This window comes from Dermacentor albipictus, chromosome 1 (assembly GCF_038994185.2).
Source record: "Dermacentor albipictus isolate Rhodes 1998 colony chromosome 1, USDA_Dalb.pri_finalv2, whole genome shotgun sequence".
Taxonomy (NCBI): domain Eukaryota; kingdom Metazoa; phylum Arthropoda; class Arachnida; order Ixodida; family Ixodidae; genus Dermacentor; species Dermacentor albipictus.
Genome location: NC_091821.1, coordinates 158,702,085 through 158,721,159, shown reverse-complemented (window position 1 = coordinate 158,721,159; position 19,075 = coordinate 158,702,085). Strand labels below are relative to the sequence as shown.

At 44.6% G+C, this 19,075-nt stretch overlaps 1 protein-coding gene across 9 annotated transcripts in view; it reads left to right on the top strand.

Annotated features, from left to right (window-relative positions):
• Mvd (mevalonate diphosphate decarboxylase) overlaps positions 1-19,075 on the top strand; it is a 121,868-nt gene that overhangs the window by 291 nt on the left and 102,502 nt on the right. For all 9 annotated transcript variants that reach the window (XR_010567133.2, XM_065442877.2, XM_065442819.2 and 6 more), the window contains 2 exons: positions 69-139; positions 17,569-17,636. Coding sequence is in view for 8 of the 9 variants with exons in the window: in XM_065442877.2 (XP_065298949.1) it covers positions 69-139; positions 17,569-17,636 (139 nt within the window). In the remaining variant the exon portion in view is untranslated. Of the gene's footprint in view, positions 1-68; positions 140-17,568; positions 17,637-19,075 lie in introns of those variants that run through there.

Here is a 19,075-nt window from a genome sequence, read left to right as displayed (position 1 = left end):
GCAGTTATGGAGTTACTGTTTGCATGATTGACGTGCTCTTTTGCCCATGTCCTGTCTTCTTTTTTCAGGGGGGAAAACCAATGAAGACTTGATAATTCCTGCGAATGAGTCGCTCAGCCTAACGTTGAGCACTGAACACGTGAGTGGTGTTTATTAAGCGGGAAGGAATACCGGCAGTGGATATTTTAGCTTTATAACAAATACAGGAGCAGTTATCTAGGACTAATCCGGGAACTTCATGTGACAGGCGGATGCTGTTTTGTATTCGTGCCACCAATTCTTTGAGAACTGGGCCAGCTGAAACATTACGATGTAGTTTCTTTTACGTTGGTGACATTGGCTTGTTTAGACCACACAGACTAAATCTGTGCAGTATGCCCACTCCTCGGCATCCTGCAGCCAGGTCGCTGCTTGCGAACATTCACGCATACACGGAAAACTAGGAACGTTTCCTCATCTGCTCTTGTGAGAGGAAAATGGTGATAGCTTCCCAAGTGTACTGCTACATCGCTGCCTATCGAGCCTCATTTTTTATATAAAGCCCTACTGATAGCCCATGCAACTTTCTGGCAAGTTGTTTATGCAGGAGTTGTATTTTCTTCAAGACACTTATCATATTTGCTAAGTGCGCTGCTAGGCTGACCTGTTAAAATCCTATTTTAAAAAGTTAAAAAGCTGCAGCCAGTGCTGGATGAAGAAATTATGGGCCCGGGGCTGTATTTGCTTTGGGGCTCCAGTGATGGCAATCACGGTTATCAGTTACAACGCCGAATATTTTGACCTTTACTAGTCTTGCGTGCTGTTTTAAACTTTATTCTTGGATAAAAAGTTACTTGCTTATGAACATACCATACGAGGGCATCTTACATCAGATATGACATTCGCAATATTTCTGCTTTAAGAAAACGTTCTTGCTTTGGTTGGGTTGTTATCTAATGCTTATTGTCTAATGGACATGTTGCTGTCATTTTGCTTCGAAGTTGGTCACAAATCCATAAACTGCTCCATTGCTATCACTCGGGAAAAAGAGTATCTTGTGTTCTAAAGGAGGAGGAGGAGGAATAAACTTTATTTGTGCACAGCAGATTTGAGACCTAGGCCTCTACCTAAATGAAAGCAACAAATGTTTTAGTTGTACATGGACACCTTAAATTTCTCTGCATATGTGCCATACAGTCTAGGCAAATACCAGAAAGCACATGTACTAGGTGAACCCTCCTCTCTTATATGGGAACCCGCCGTGGTTGCTCAGTGGCTATGGTGTTGGGCTGCTGAGCACGAGGTTGCGGGATCGAATCCCGGCCACGGCGGCCACATTTCGATGGGGGTGAAATGCGAAAACACCCGTGTACTTACATTTAGGTGCACGTTAAAGAACCCCAGGTGGTCAAAATTTTCGGAGTCCTCCACTACGGCGTGCCTCATAATCAGAAAGTGGTTTTGGCACGTAAAACCCCATAATATTTTATATGGGAGGAGGCAAGAGAGGAATGTCTCAAGGGCTGGTTCAGCAAAGGAAGAGCCTCTCTGCACGAAGGGCAGGTTGCCTCTTCGCACCACACATTATTTTGGCTACTACTAAACCCTTTTTAAGAATTCTTGTGGTATAATTCTCCCTGGAAAACGCTTTACAACTTCTGTTGTATAACCGAAATTTTTGCCCGCTGTCATGGCGTAGTGGCTTTGGTGTTGCGCTGCTACGCTCGAGGGTGTGGGATCAAATTTTGGCCACAGTGACTGTATTTCAATGGGGACGAAAAGCAAAAATGCCTTTGTACTGTGCGAAAAGTGTACATTGAAGAGTACCAGGGGGTCAGAATTAATCTGGAGTCCCCCACTACTGCATGCCACATAATCCTATGGAGGTTTTGGCACACTAAAAAAGGAAAAATTTCGATGGGGCTTCCTGACAGTCAGGGGCTCTTACATGCAGCCTCCTTAGCCGGTAGGTTAATCTGGCCCTGGATCCATCCCTTGATTTTTTTAAGAGTTGAGAGAGTTCTGAAAATGTGCTACAGCAGCGCACATTATAATTTAACTTTGTGCTATGTATGAGAACACTTGTTAATATAAATGTGGTTTGGGTCACATTGAAAGCATTGCATACCTATATTTATCAGAGAGAATCGTAAAACCTAAATTTACCCATGCAATAATAAACACATGTATGATATTTACAAAAGGAAAATTTGACCAGTGATCATTAAATGTGGGCTGAACTAAGTAACCAGACTCATAAATGTTTTTGCACTTTGCCAAGGGCAGTACTTCGCCCAATTTTGGCCAGTCTCAATGTAAAACAAAAGACGAGAGTCACTTAAGAGCAACTGCAGCCATTTAATTTGAATTAAATTTGTATCGTACATACTTCTGTACGTTCTTGTCATGTGCACCTGACCGTAGGACTGATGCTTGTGTAATTTATTATAAAATTAATGTTAAAATTAGTTTTTCCTTTGAAAAACTATGGATTTGGGCACCGGATGTCACCCTTTAATGGCCAGGTGAACTTGGCATCTGCTTTAGTTCAAACCCAAAATATTTTTCGTTTCTTTATTTAAACGCACAATCAGTTTGCAGTAAAGGCGGTGATATCTGCACACTTCTTGCCACCTTCAGTTTTCATTGTGACATAGTGATGATAATGGAAACTTTATACAATGATGATTATGAAGTGCTTTGTTTACCTTGCTACTGATGCTTTATTTCTAACCACCTAAGATAAGAGAGGAGGTGGTGTACTGATACTGTCAAAAAGTGGGATCAAATGTTAGATTATTGTACAGTTTTCAGTGATGACTAATGATTATGAAGGTATCTCTTTACAGTGCAGTGCTCTTGTTTTCACTGTGGTGTACTGACCACCCAGCAGCAGGATTTCCACACTTTTCTTGATCTATTCCTATGCTGGATTCGCAAAGAAAAGTATACTCTTGTGCTCGGTAGTGACACAAACATCAGTATACTTGAACATTCTACTGCTCACAGTGAATTCAAAAATTAAGCCTGGCGGGGAAAAAGCAAACTGCTTAGAAAACAAAAATATAGTTCTCCTTCTTCACATCCGATAGCGCAGTGTATCCATGAGTGGTGCGGAAGGTCTTGAAAGTGGCATTTGAAACCATCGTTAGCGGGCTAACAATGCCAAATGGGCGCGGTACAGAAAGAGTTAAAGCAACCCTGAAATTATATTGACAATTTTATGCAAATGTACTGAATCATTAGGGTAGGTCCTGCTTATCATTAAGTGGCACATTTAAGTGCTCCACATAAAGCGTGCAATTTAATATAAAGTTTTAAAAATGTGCATCACTACCAACTACAGGAGCGCCACTCCCCCGAGTTTTCAGCCACACCGCCCCTGCTACGTAGCAGGGGTGCAAAACATCATTCTGGCGAGCTGTCAGATTGACTACCCACATTGCATCATCGCTAACTTTTCAAACATTATGGTGAACAAATGTTGTTCCTAATAGATCAAATATTGGTTAATTTGTTTCTCTAACAAAAGAAAAAAAGTAGAAGTAAGAGAACACATGACAATTTATCTACGCTCAAGCACTTCCAGCACACAGCAAGTATCGTCTGCTTGTGTTACAATGTGTTCCATGTTGATGCGAGCTGCCCGGTCAATGTTGGTCTCAATGGTTTTTTTTTTTTTTTTTGAGGACCATGAATCACCCTTATTGCATTTTGGGCTGCAAATCTAGCAATTGGCGACATGCCAAGCTGCAACATCGTGTCCCTCTGCAAGGTGACAGGCGAGTGGAGTGGATGCAGTGCTCCAGGCTGTCGGTATGTGGCAGCCTGATATGCTGTCAGTATGTGACAGCCAGGATCTATGCATTTGCGGCCACCACTTCATGCCAGAGGATTACTAAAACGGAGAGTTTTTGCATGTCTGGTGTTCTGGTAAATGTGCAAGGACTGGGTGTTTTGCTGGATGGGCATAGGTGCAAACGTGAACAGCCACCTGGTGGCACACAGCTCAGCCAGACAGCTAAAATAGTGATGAAGTGTATTCTAGTTTGCTGCTGGTGTAAATGTATGACAGTAGCATAATAATGAACATGTATTTTTAAATGTTTAAATTGTTACAGCAATATTAGCTCTGTTTGGCTGGTTGAGCTCTGCTGCGCCACCAGGTGGCTGCACCATGCAGGCTGCTCACGGTGCTCGGTTAGCTGCTCGGTTAGTGGTCGTGCTATGGCCACGAAATTTTTCACGACACGGCGGAAGTGCGAACAAAGGCCAATGAAGCTGCGCACATCGTTGACACACTTCGGAACAGGGAAGTGCGTAACAGCATGAATCTTGCCTGGGCCCGGTTGCACTTCGTTCGCGTCAACGAGATGCCCAAGGACAGTAATCTGGCGACGGCCGAATTGGCACTCGTCGTCCAAGTAGCACAGGCACGTGGACCATTTGAAACCGTGAAGAAGGGAGTCCATCATGGATTCAAAAGTGGCAGGAGCGTTACATAGACCGAACGGCATCACTTCAAATTGATAAAGACCGTCGGGTGTTACAAAAGCAGCCTTCTTGTGGTCGAGAACGTCCACTGCAATATGCCAGTAGCCGGAGCAAGGTGGTGCAGCAACCACCTAAGGAGCGGAGAAATTCTTCGGACCGCTCCAGAAAAGACAAAACCAATATTACAGGGCCGCAAACGGCTCTGTAGGCTAAACACATTCTTTTTCTTATGCACAGCACCAAATAAACTTCGTTATGGACGTGCTAATTATGCAGTGGAACGTCAGAGGTCTCCTCAGAAACCTTGATGATTTTCAAAAACTTCTCTGTGAACTCACTCCAAAAGTGCTGTGTGTACAGGAAACCCTTCTTAAATCTAAACACACTAACTTTCTTCTTCATTATGTTATTTTTTGTAAAGATCGTGATAATGCCATCGCATCATCTGGCGGTGTAGCCATTATACTTGACAAAGGTATAGCGTGTCAACATCTACAACTACAAACGCCCCTGGAGGCAGTGGCCGTTCGAGCCATACTTCTAAACAAACTTATTATCGTCTGATCCCTGTACATGCCCCCGCATTATCAGCTCCATAAACATGAATTCCAAACATTATTAGATCAATTACCCCAACCCTATTTGGTTCTAGGAGATTTAAATGCACACAGCAACCTATGGGGTGACTCTTGCTGCGATGTGCGAGGTCGACTGATTGAGCAGTTTCTCTTTTCTTCTGGTGCATGTCTTTTGAATAGCAAGGCACCTACATATTATAATATTGCACATAAGACCTACTCCTCTATAGACCTCAGTATTGCATCTCCGACCCTTTTACCTGATCTTAAATGGAGTATTATTAGAAATCCGTATGGGAGCAACCATTTCCCGATAGTTCTGTGTACAGCAAAGATGAATGAATGTCCCCCACAGTTTCCTCGGTGGAAAACTGATTCGGCCGACTGGGAACAGTTCCAAAAAATAACTCTCATCTTGTGGGCTGACATTTCTGCTCTAAGCCTGGATGCTGCGGTTGAATACTTCACATTTTTTCTGATTGATGTCGCGACCAAATGTATCCCAGAAACAAAGGGATCATCTAACAAGCGCCGTGTTCCGTGGTGGAACGAGGAGTGTCGTAATGCGCATAAAAAGCAAAACAAAGCATGGGGGTTACTCCGCGATTCTCCGACACCAGAAAACCTAGTTAATTATAAGCATGTCAAATCTCGGGGTAGGAGAACACGCCGAGAAGCTAGAAGAGAGAGTCGGCAAAAATATATATCGGGAATTAATTCTTACACAGACGAGACAAAGGTTTGGAATAGAGTGAACAGAATAAAAGGTCGACAACCTTACTCGCTACCCTTAGTAAATACTCAGGGAGATAGTATGGAAGACCAGGCGAACTTTCTAGGCGCACATTTTGAACACATATCCAGTTCGTCGCACTACTCTGACACGTTCCAAAGACACAAAACACAAATAGAACGGTAGCCATTAGAACGAAAAAGTGCAAAATGTGAGGTATACAATGGACCATTTGGCGCATAGCAGAGTTTCAAGCCTTACCAGTACTCACCCTCGGGGCAGAAACCTGGAGGCTTACGAAAAGATTTCTACTCAAATTGAGAACGACGCAACGAGCTATGGAAAGAAGAATGATAGGTGTAACGTTAAGGGATAAGAAAAGAGCAGATTGGGTCAGGGAACAAACGCGAGTTAATGACATCTTAGTTGAAATCAAGAAAAGGAAATGGGCATGGGCAGGACATGTAATGAGGAGGGAAGATAACCGATGGTCATTAAGGGTTACGGACTGGATCCCAAGGGAAGGGAAGCGTAGCAGGGGGCGGCAGAAAGTTAGGTGGGCGGATGAGATTAAGACGTTTGCAGGGACGGCGTGGCCACAATTAGTACATGACCGGGGTTGTTGGAGAAATATGGGAGAGGCCTTTGCCATGCAGTGGGCGTAACCAGGCTGATGATGATGATGATGATGATGAGAGTTTCAAGCAGCACTAAACGGCTGCAATAAATCTGCCCCAGGTTTTGACCACATAATATATGAAATGTTAAAGCACTTGCCATCTGAAACACAAAAAACCCTTCTTTTTCTTTACAATAATGTATGGTCCTCTGGCCAGATTCCCTCAGTCTGGAAAGAGGCCATTATAGTTCCCATTCTGAAACAGGGTAAGGACCCTTCCTTTGCAAACAGTTACAGGCCTATAGCGTTGACAAGCTGCCTATGCAAACTCATCAAAAAGATGAACAAACACTTGCTCCACTATCTTGAAACCAACAAAATATTAGACCCATACCAATTCAGTTTTAGGGAAGGTAGATTGACGACAGACCAGCTTGTTCGCATAGAAATGTACGTCCAGGAAGCCTTTATCCACAAACAGCTTGTCGTATCTGTATTCCTTGATATGGAAAAGGCATATGACACTACATGGCGCTTTGGAATCCTTCGGGATCTTTCTGGAATGGGTATACGTGGCAACTTGGCTGAACATTATTGAAAGCTACCTGTCTGACAGAACGTTTTGTGTTAGTTCATTCCTACATCATTCGATCATTCCTACAGGAGACAGGTGTACCGCAGGGTGGAGTGCTGAGCTGTACGCTCTTTATTGTGAAAATGAACTCCTTACATACCATCATACCTCACACACTCTTTTACTCTGTTTATGTAGACATTGTACAGGTAGCTTTTAGGTCGTGCAATCTTAGCATCTGTGAGAGACAGCTACAGCTTGGCCTAAACAAACTCTCAAAGTGGTCAGAAGAAAATGGTTTTAAATTTAACCCTCAAAAAAGCACATGTGTTCTCTTCTCAAACAAGAGGCATATCGCCAGAACCTGCTATTCACCTTAATGGAGAACGACTATCGGTCAGCCTTGAACACAAATTTTTAGGTATCATCTTGGACACAAAACTTAATTTCATTCCCCACTTGAAATATCTTAAAGCGAAATGCTTGAAGACAATGAACCTGCTGAAGCTACTTTCTCGAACAAACTGGGACAGTGACAGGAGGTGTTTGCTTAGCGTATATAAGAGCCTTGTGCGATCACACGACGACTACGGAGCCGTGCTGTACCAATCCGCATCGAATAGTGCTCTCGGAATTCTTGACCCTGTCCACAATCTAGGTATACGGCTGGCAACAGGTGCATTTAGGACAAGTCCTGTGGAAAGTCTGTATGTCGAGGTGAACGAATGGTCCTTACATGTGCGCAGAACATATCTAAGCTTCTCCTACTTGTTAAAATGTAAGTTGAATAACGAGCATCCGTGTTACTCAACTGTACTTGACTTGTCTTCTGCAAGACTTCACTGAACCGCCCATCTGTTCGAGCTCCTCTGTCTGTTCGCTTAGGACAACTGGCTCATGAAACTGGTATTCAACATCAAGAAACAGTTCTAATCACTCCCACTAACATTGCACCACCTTGGCAATCGCAGAATATCCAGTGTGATATGTCTTTCGTCGCATTAACAAAACATGTGCCTGAGGTACACATACATTCACACTTCCTCGAACTCCAGGCGAAGTACTCCTGCACGGAGTTTTATGCAGGCGCTTCAAAGTCTACTTATGGTGTAGCTTATGCAGCTCTCGGACCGTCATTTTCAACGTCCGGTGCATTAAATCCAAACACCAGCATTTTCACAGCGTAGGCATACGCAACCCTCTCTGCTGTGAAACATATTGACGCGTATATTCTACTTAGAAGACAATGACGATGGGAACAATAACGACTCCGTCTAGTGGGTGGCTGAGATTTGGGAGAGGACGAAGAAGACGTGCCTCTGTTCAGTTTGTTTTTGAACAGGTTGTCCTGTTGTTCTTGAATGTCTCCCTGTCTTCGGTCCGCGTTATACCGCGACACTGGTGGAGGTGCTGGGTACTGAGTTCGCCTGATGCACCGGAGTCCTTCTGGGAGTCGTTCATCCAGCCCGGACGCATTGTCACCAGTTACGACACCTGTGCATTGCTTTAGTCGTCGACTGCTAGGCCTTTCCCTGGAGTTTTCCCCTCTTCAACCACCTCTCTCCGGCAGCGGCACACATCTCGTAATGGCCGAAACCAGCTCACCCAAAGCACCCCAAAGCAGCCGGTTTCCCAGTCCACAACAGGTAACCGTTCTGCATCCACTGGTTCCCGATCACTATTGCGGTGCAGTCTTCAAAGACATTGAAGACTGGCTTGACAAGTATGAACGCGTCGCACAGATTAACCAGTGGACTGAGCAGCAAAAGCTTTCCCATGTCTATTTCGCCCTTGATGATGCCGTGCTTGGTACGAGAACCGTGAAGCTAGCCCGACGACGTGGAATGACTTTCAACAGAAGATCATGGATACTTTTGCAAGTGCCGACCGACGCGACCGCGCCCAGCAGATAATGGAGCTGCGGGTGCAACAACCTAATGAGTCGGTCACAATGTTTGCCGAGGACATGGCCCGCCTCTTTCGTAGAGCCGAACGAACGTGACTGAAGATAGGAAGCTGTGCTACCTCATGAGAGGTGTAAAAGAGCAGTTGTTCGCGGGGCTTGTGCGGAATCCACCAGTCACTGTCACTGACTATCAAAGAGGCTACGGCTATTGAGCGGGCCCTTCATCAACGGTGCAGGCAGTACAATCGACTGTCCACCAGCAATGCAATCAATGCCGCCGCAGGGACTGCCGAGTATCAGAATTCCTTGCGCGAATTGATCAGAGAGCTTGTCAGAGAGGAAGTGCAAAATATTCTGACCCCGACATTGGATAGACCTGTAGCATCAATCGCCGAAGTGGTGCGCGACGAAATCAGGCAGGCGTTTCCGGCAGCCGATTTTCAAGGTCACCAGTGTCCCATGACTTACGCTGCCACTGTCCAGTGTCCACCACCCGTCACAACCACACCGCCGTACCACCAGCCTCTAACAGCCGCTCCTTGGTCGCCGCCGCAAGAGGATGCTTCGAGGCGCGCACCCGTTATGCCGCTGCAGTCACACCAGCAGCCGTCGTTCGCCACCCCTTGGTCAACGCCGCAAAACGACGCTACGGGACGACCGCAATTTCGGAAAACCGACGTATGGTGCACCGTTGATAGGCGACCACTTTGCTTTTACTGCGGAGGCGCTGGCCATACTTCACGTAATTGCTGGCATCGCGACACGTCATTTCGACCTCATCGTCTGTGGTCCTATGCTCGACGTGCAAATGACGATTCCATGCTACGCCGCGGCGACACTACTTTTCGGGAACCTCCAATAGCGCTCTCGAATGACGAATCCGTGCCCAACGATATGTCCGATTTCGGCCGTTGGTCGCGTTCTCCAACCCCTCCCCGTCAGATGGCTTCACCTACTTGACGTACATTTGCTGACCTCCGAGGACGAAGGTCGCCCAGCCCACGCCGGAGAAACTGAAGGCGGCGACCTCTGGGGGTAAGGTTGCAGGCCCACCGCAAGGCAATAAAAAGCCCCCGACACTCCCACTGCAGAACGCTGTGAAGCCAATAAACACCGAAGAAATTGTGAACGCCGACATTGATGTTTTGGTGGACAGACAGCCAGTGACAGTGTTTGTCGACACTGGTGCCGACTTCTCGATAATGAGTCAAGAACTCGTCCTCCGCCTGAAGAAAGTAAAGACACCATGGATGGGACCTCACATAAGGACAGCAGGCGGTCAATTACTGATGCCTACTGGAAGATGTACTTCTAGAATTGATATCGGGGATTCTTCTTTCGTGGCCGCTTTCATCGTTCTGCCTGTGTGCTGTAAATATTTGATTATTGGAATGGATTTTCTGAAAGAAAATGGCGCCGTAATTAACATCCCGGATCGCATGGTGACGTTTTATAAGAGTCCTGGTTTAGTCTATTGCTTATCGCCGCAACACCACTCCTTTCGTCTAACAGAAGACGACGTTGTCATCCCACCTCGATCATGTATTCTTGTTTCGGTAGCATGTGATGTACCATTTCATTGCACAGGCGTTGCTGACCAAATAACCACGTTGTTCTTCACTCATGGTATCTCGGTTGCACGAGGAATCGTAAATGTCACAAATGGGCGCACGAACCTGTTGCTAACAAATTTTAGCACTGAGCGACGGCGCCTTCCAAAGGGCACGGCTGTGGCTTATTTTGACGGTGTTGCGGATGTCCGCGGCTGCTGTTCACTACTCGAAGAAGCACCTACGCAAGACCCAGCTCCTGTACTTGACGTCAGCACTGCTTTGTCGCCACGTGATCGAGAACGGCTTCTTACGCTACTGGCCAAATTCAGCGACTGCTTTGCGTCGACATCCAGCGTCGGTCGGACACCTCTAACAAAGCACCGAATAATTACAGAGGATACGGCAAGACCAACTCACCAAAATCCTTATCGTGTTGCTCCCAGAGAATGTGAAGCCATACAGCATCAAGTTACAAAAATGCTTAAAGATGACGTGATCCAACCATTAATGAGTCCCTGGGCATCTCCTGTAGTTCTAGTCAAGAAAAAGGACAGCAGCTTGCGTTTCTTTGTGGACTACCGAAAACTAAACCAGGTGGCAAAGAAAGATGTGTACCCGCTTCCCCGTATAGACGATTCACTTGACACGCTTCGACACGCGCGTTACTTCTCTTCAATGGATTTAAAAAGCGGATATTGGCAAATCGAGGTAGACCCGAGAGACCGTGAAAAAACTGCTTCTGTTGCAGTAGACGGCCTATACGAATTTAAGGTCTTGCCTTTCGGCTTGTGCTCTGCCCCTGCTACGTTCCAACGCCTCATGGACACTGTGCTTTCAGGCCTGAAGTGGAAAACCTACTTAGTATACCTCGATGACGTCATTGTGTTCTCCGCAACATTTGAGGAACATCTCGAACGGCTTGAAGTGGTTCTGCAGTCCATCCGGTCCACCGGCCTTACCCTGAAACCGAAGTGCCACTTTGGCTTTGCGGAACTACAGTTTCTCGGTCACATCGTCAGCCACGCCGGTGTCCGCCTGGATCCCGAAAAAATTGCCGCCGTCGTACAGTTTCCCGTACCATCCAATAAAAAGGCTGTCAGGCGCTTCCTCGGCCTCTGTGCCTATTACCGGCGGTTTATTGCAGACTTCGCTCATATTGCGTCACTGTTAACTCGCCTGACGAGAGACGACTTTGCTTTTGTATGGGGCAACGAAGAGCAAGGTGCATTCAACGACTTGCGGGAACGTCTCCAGACACCTCCAGTGCTTGCTCACTTTGATGAGACCGCTCCTACATTGGTCCACACTGATGCAAGCAATGTTGGCTTGGGAGCTGTTCTTGTGCAACAGCAGGAGGGCACAGAAAGAGTACTTGCCTATGCAAGTAGAACACTCTCACGCACAGAGGCTAATTACTCCACGACTGAGAAAGAATGCCTTGCCGTAGTATGTGCAGTTATGAAATTATGCCCATATTTGTATGGCCGCCACTTCACCATTATAAGCGACCACCATTCACTGTGTTGGCTGACAAACCTTAAAGATCCTTCGGGACGACTGGCGCGTTGGAGCCTACGGTTGCAAGAGTTTGACATGACTGTCAAGTACAAGTCGGGGAAACAACATATGGATGCTGACTGTCTGTCTCGATCGCCGATAGTCGTCTGCTCCACCCAAGAAAACTCGACATTTCTTTGTGTTCTGGACACATCCACCATCTCGCAACAACGGGACGACCCTGAGTTGCTTGAACTCATCATTTACTTGGAGGGCAGATCTGCGAAACCACCTAGAGTTTTCGCAAGAGGACTGTTGTCGTTTTGTTTGCGGGCGAAAGTACTTTACAGACGAAACTTTTCTTCGACGGGGTCCACCTATCTGCTCGTCATTCCTGCAGCTCTTCGTACAGAAGTACTTGAAGCCTGTCACAACGAGGTGACTTCTGGTCACTTAGGCTACACGGGAACGCTGGCCAGAGTGCAACAGAGGTACTACTAGCCGAGACTTACCACCACCGGGAAAAATTGTGTTTGCACTTGCCTCGACTGCCAGAGGCACAAGTCGCCTCCGTCGAAACCAGCTGGCCTCCTACAACCCGTCCAGGTTCCTCGACGATCATTTGACCAAATCGTAATGGATATATTGGGCCCACTTCCTACTTTGACTGTAGGGAATCGCTTTGTTATCGTCGCAACCAACTATCTCGCACGTTACGCTGAAACAAAGGCAATCCAGAGAAGTACAGCACCCGAGGTGGCGCGCTTTTTCATTGAGCATGTTGTGTTGCGACACGGCACACCAACCATCATAATAACAGACTGAGGAACCACATTCATGGCTGCACTGTTCGATCACGTCTTGCTACTAAGTGGAACGTCTCATCGGAAGTCAACCGCCTACCATCCACAAACCAACGGATTAACAGAACGCCTAAACAAAACAATTGAAGACATGCTCTCTATGTACGTGGATGTTGAACAGAAAAATTGGGACGACATCCTACCTTATATCACCTTTGCATACAACACGGCGAAACAAGAGACAACCCGCATGACTTCGTTCACTCTTGTTCACGGACGGGATGTATGAACGATGTTGGATGCAATGCTTCCACACGACTTTCACGACACTGGTACGGACGCCTATGTGCTTACGCAACGCGCAGAGGAGGCTCGGCAGCTCGCACGCTTGCAGATCTGCCAGCAGCAAGACGACTCAAGGCGCTATGATCTTAATCGTCGAACGGTCATCTATGACGTCGGCGACAGGGTGTGGGTTTGGACACCCATACGGAAACGAGGCCTCTTCGAGAAGCTGTTAAGACGATACTTCGTACCATATTCAGTATTGCGCCGACTCAGTACGAGGTCGTTCCCGATAGTCTCAATTGTACGCGGCGCCGCACGCACCGTCCTGAACTTGTGCATGTTGTCTGCATGAAGCCGTATGTGAGCGAATAACTATGCGAGAGACTCTTACTTCCGCAAGTGACATTTCTGGTTTAGCATCGGGGCAATGCTCTTTTAGGGAGGGACAAGCATATATTCTACTTAGAAGACAACGACGATGAGGGCAATAATGGACTCCGTCTAGTGGGTGGCTGAGATTTGGGAGAGGACGATGACGTCCCTCCGTTCCGTTTGTTTTTGAACAGGTTGTCCTGTTGACCTTGAACGTCTCCGTCTTCCGTCCGCATTGTACCGTGACAATATAAAACAAACAGGTATATTAAAGGCTGTCATATTCACAGATTCATTAAGCGTTGTTAGTGGCATATCAAGTCTACGAAAACACAAAAACCCTATCCTTAATGAAGTTTACAACCTTCTGTGCTCAGCATACATGTCGAACCAAATAATTGTTCTTTGTTGGGTGCCTGGCCATAGAGGCCTAGAGGGCAGCGTAGCTGCTGACGAAAGGGCTGATGCAAACATCAATATAGCTGTACCCTACACAGACCTTAAGCCATTTTTACTATATAAACTACGGAAATATTGGCAAAGGCTACGGGACACTCAGGTATCCAACAAACTGCACCTAATCAAACCAAAGATAGGGAACTGGATCTCTGAGAAAACAAGACACCAGGAAGTACTGCTCTGTAGATTAAGAATTGGGCATACCTATAGCACTCACTCGTATATTCTAACTGGAACTGGAACAGTCCTTCATGTTCTCGTTCAGTGCCCATTATTAGAAAAGGAGAGAAGAAAGTTCTTCCCTTTCTTGTATTGTCATAATATACCTTTACACCCAGTTTTATTTTTAGGCAATGACCTTCTATATAATTTTAAATTAGTACTCAAGTTCTTAGAAGAAACGAATACCATTGAAATTATTTGGCCAAGCTATTCGTAGCACAGCCTCTACCTAGAGGCTGTAGCTGCAATGAAATCACTTACAGAGCACATGCCTCGCAGCCCTTGCGCTGAAGGGCTCCGCAGAAGCACTGGTGTTGCTATAAGTTAACACGTTTTAGTATCTATTCCTTCACAACGTACTTTTAGAACCATAGGACTCACTTCTCATTGACAATATTTTAATGGATACATATTTTACACCATTAACAACGAATATTTTAGGCCAATATACAGCCACTCGATTTCCACCATTTTCAACTATCCTCATTGTCATTCATCACCAATTGTCATGGCACTATTTGGCCATTTCTGGCTCTTGTGCCAAAAAAACAATAACCATCAATCACTTACTGCCTGTCAGAATAACTGTCATTGTGAACTAGCCACTTTGTTTTATCAGTAAACCCAGTACAACTTATTAAAATTGAAAAAGGAAAAGTCCTTAAAGCACACAATTGCTTCATTAGTTGTTGGGTGAAAGTTATCACGGTGATGCAGCACACTGCCAGATTGAAGTACACACGCTGGTCCTTTTCATGTGTTTTTCTTTCGTGATCATCTTGTTTACACTGAAAACTTTATTTCATCAAGTGCACTGTCACGTAGAATGGAATGAGCTTAGAAGCACTTAAAAGAACTGCTTTAATACATACTGCTATTCTTGTTCAGAGTATGTATGCGCATGACCTTGCGTAGCGTGTCTTTGTGGTATGGTCTCGTACTACACTGGCTGCTTGCTGTTTACTGAATGTTTATAATTTAAAAGCAATTTTACTACTAGATGCTATGAACAGCATGAAATTACTGAACCGAAGTAAAGATAATCAATGCAGTGCCACACGGTTGCAAATTAGAGGCAATGAATTTGATCAAAGTTCTAACTAAGACAGCAATTTAAGCACTGTGTCTAGTACTGCTGCAAAAAAGGTGATAGAAATCACTCAATAATTTACTCACTCCTTAAGTCCCTCACTCACTAAATGCATCACTTATGACTGCAACTTGGGCGAAATGAAGTGGTGAATGCACATGCTGGTATTATTTGGATTCTTGGTGTTAGTCTTGTTTATGTGAGTGAGCTAGGTGCTTCTTAAACAACCACTTCAAGCACTTTTTAAAAACTTTTTGTACGCAAACAAACAGGGACGAAGAAGAGGAGCAACACAAGGACGAGCGCTCCTCTTCTTGGTCCCTGTTTGCGCACAAAAAGTAAAAAAAAAAAAAATGAATCTGTTCCAACTAGGCCGACTCGCAGTTACACTTCAAGCAGTCACATTCTAAGCTGCAACTTTAAGCAACCAGTGCTGCCTTGTGCCTAGCTTTTTGTTTTCTGCGCATAAGACACTACTTGATCTACAACATTAATTGCAGCCAGCTCCAACACTTGGCATTGGCAGCTGCATAACCCAGGTGCTTAGCTTCTGATGACTGGAAAAACCATGTGGGCCCACAGAGTTTGATTTAAATAATGGACAGCAACATTGAGACAACAAATGAAAGGCCAACTGCAAAACAAAATTTTGGGCTGCATAAAGAGTCATGTTTCAAATTGTGTAGGCATAGAGCAGGTCTCCTTGCAAAATTTTGCATTTGAAATACGAGTGGATGTGTCAGAAAAGGCTCGCAAAAGTTGACATTTTTTATTTTGAAACTGAAAAATATACTCTTTGGCATGACCTCCAAAATTGGGCTGCACCCATGGCTGCCTGCGACGGGCTGAAAAGTGTTGGAATCGGCATACTTGGACGTGCCATATCCGCTAAGAACCACATGCATGCATCATCTCCTTCGGCGCTATTTAAAGGCTGCTAATAGAGGATTACACAACTACCAGGCGTATAGCTTGGCCAAGATTGCTTCTGTAGTATATACTACACATCTATTGCCAATATAACCAAAATGAAATTTCGTTGCAGTTGGCCTTTAATGAAACGGTGTGTTAGTCATTTAAAGAAGCTGGTCATCTTTCGAATCGCTGCTTGGTTGTGTGGGAGGGGAGGATGATGATCATGTGCATCGTGATACAGTCTTGACTGGCTGATGTGGGTCTTCACCGCAAGAATCAGGAAATGACGACGAAGGTGGGCATTGATCATGGTGATGATGAAAAGAAAGTAGAAAAGAATCTATTCACTTCATTGGTACATGGTTGTGACTCTATATGAGTCTCGAGCGGTTCTGCTAAACACAGGCGCCAGGACGGCCTTAAGTAACCCCTCGCGGTCTTGTGGTCATTGATGTCTTGTTAGCAAACTTAGGGAACTGGTGGAAGTATCAGTGCCTTCGTCAGATTCTACAGTCGACGAGCTCCTGCCCTTCAGGTCTTCCTCTTTTCGTCCTTCTCTTTGTGTCTGCTCAGGGCACAAAGGGGTGACGCTTTTTCGGGGAAGAGGGCAATTATGTCGACACAGGAACGCCTGCTTAAACGTTTCTCACGCTTGATAAGTCGATCATAACCTGCCTTACACGGGGGCCAAGACGGCCTTCAGTAATCCCTTGCGGTCTTCTTGTAGTCGATATCTTCTTGGAAAACTTGGGGAACCTGTGGAAGTATCAGTGCCTTTGTCAGGTTCTGCAGTCGACGAGCTCCTGCCCATTGGGTCTTCTTCATTTTTCCCTTTGTGTCTGCTCGGGGCATAAAGGGGCGACGCTTTTTCGAGGAAGAGGGCAATTATTTTGTCATGGGAATGCATGCCTGAACGTTTCTCACATTTGACAGTTCGATCATAACAATCATATCTAATTGCATATCTAACGGCAGTCAAGAGCACCTAGTGTTACTTGGTCACGCTTCTTGACTTCAAGGAACTGGGGTATCAAACGAAAGGGGCAGAAAATGCACTTGACAGGACAAGTACCATGGTCCTGGCACATTGGCATCTGTTGCTGCCATTTGCTTAGACTTTCACTATTTTATTTGATGTCCAGTTTTTCTGGTAAACAGCTTTGCCAAATGCAGAATTTGAGTGTTGTGTTAAATACGTATTTATTATCCCTTTGTTACATGCAGCTTTGCTACGAGTTGATGCAAAAAAAGCAATGCTAAAGCAGCTGATTGTTATGGGTGCTGCATAGTTTTATTTGTTGCTTCTATAGCTGAGTAGTCTTGTTTGAACATTCAACAACCATGGTATCCTTATTGAATATAGTTGCAAGGACTCTGCGTAGACTTGACAGACCAGTCACAAATTGGCTTGCCGTGTTGTACGATTACTATGGCTTTTGAAATTGTTTTTGGTTTTAATCACTGTAACTTAAAATTTCTTTTACAGTTGTGTGCAACAACCACAGTTGCAGTTGGGAAGAAATTTAGAGAGGATAGAATTTGGCTTAATGGAAAGTGAGTATTCTTTATGCGCAATTTATCATTGTATAAGATATCCTGAGATTGTTAGTTAAAATTGCTTAAAGACTTGCAATGAGTAGTCAGATTAGTACTTGATATACTTGAATGCTTTCTGTTCTCACAAACACTCCTGCTCAAACTGTGATTCTCATCATCATAGAAGTGGTTTTCCTGCTTTCATAACTGCTGCAGAGTTCTCTGCAAAAGCTTAAAAATAGGCCAAGTTCCCTCATTTTGGAGTTTCTTGATACTTTTTGATGTGCATTTGTATTATGGCTTGCAGCTGTGAGTCTGCCCATAAGTCTGCCACCTACCTGTTTGCAGTTTATTTTGACCATATGCTTCTGAATTTAAAAATAAGGAAAAAACAAGCATATTGAGCAACATTTTTGGTGTTTCATTGTTCACTGGCATAGTTTGTGGCCAAGAAACAAATGGGAGATAAAAGTGAAGCAAGCAATTCCATACTAATTTGTCCAGGCTTGACTGACATAACTTGTATTTATTGCCATTTGCCATGTTAGTTACGTTTTGTTCTATTGCCTGGACGTTGCATATAGTGACAAGTATTCTTTCCCATGGAAATAATGGGTGCTGTACAAAAGGTAAAAACAAAAATGGAACTTTGTACTGTCTGTACAAATTTCAAAAATGAATTTGCTTTGCATTGAAGATCTTTCACACTCTACAGTTCCAGTTTACTGACTGTTGTGCCAGTTTGCACTGGATTAATCATAGCCTGTGTAGTCGCATATCGATAAACAAACATGATTATTTCAATGTAACTTTTTATTTTTGTAAATATGAAGTATACATTTTAAAGGTGCTATTTAGTCTGTAGTATTACGAAATATTTGATATAACAAAGTAAATCTAAAATTCTGTTGGTCGTACTTTATTCATTAGTATTCTGCTGCTATAAGAAAACTGAAAATGCAAGGTCTGAGTCACTATTGGTGATAGTGAAGTAAATATTTGTTTCTTGGCACCTCAGTGCACATATTAAATTCTTGGGTTTTACGTGCCAAAACCATGATCTGATTATGAGGCACCTCAGTGTACGTATTCTGGTAGCAAAGATATCAAATACCAGGTAAGGCCAGTGCGAAACTGCCCATTCTGGATGTACGTGTGCAAAACGTTTTGGCCAATGGCCTGCATAGCGCATATAAGTCGCCTACATGGGGATGCCTTGTGATCACACCGATTGCATAGTTGCACATTTATAACAGTGCAAAGTGTGTCTTTAATTTAGCATTGTTCATGTACCATGTGTTGGCATGGCAAGTTGCCAACGAGCTTTTAAAATTGACAAGACCTTTTCTGGCACATGAAAGGCATCACATATGCCTGCATTTCTTTTGCAAAGGCCAGATTGTGATTTTTTTTCCCACCTATATCAGCTTGTAGGCTTAAGCAAATATCAGATAAAA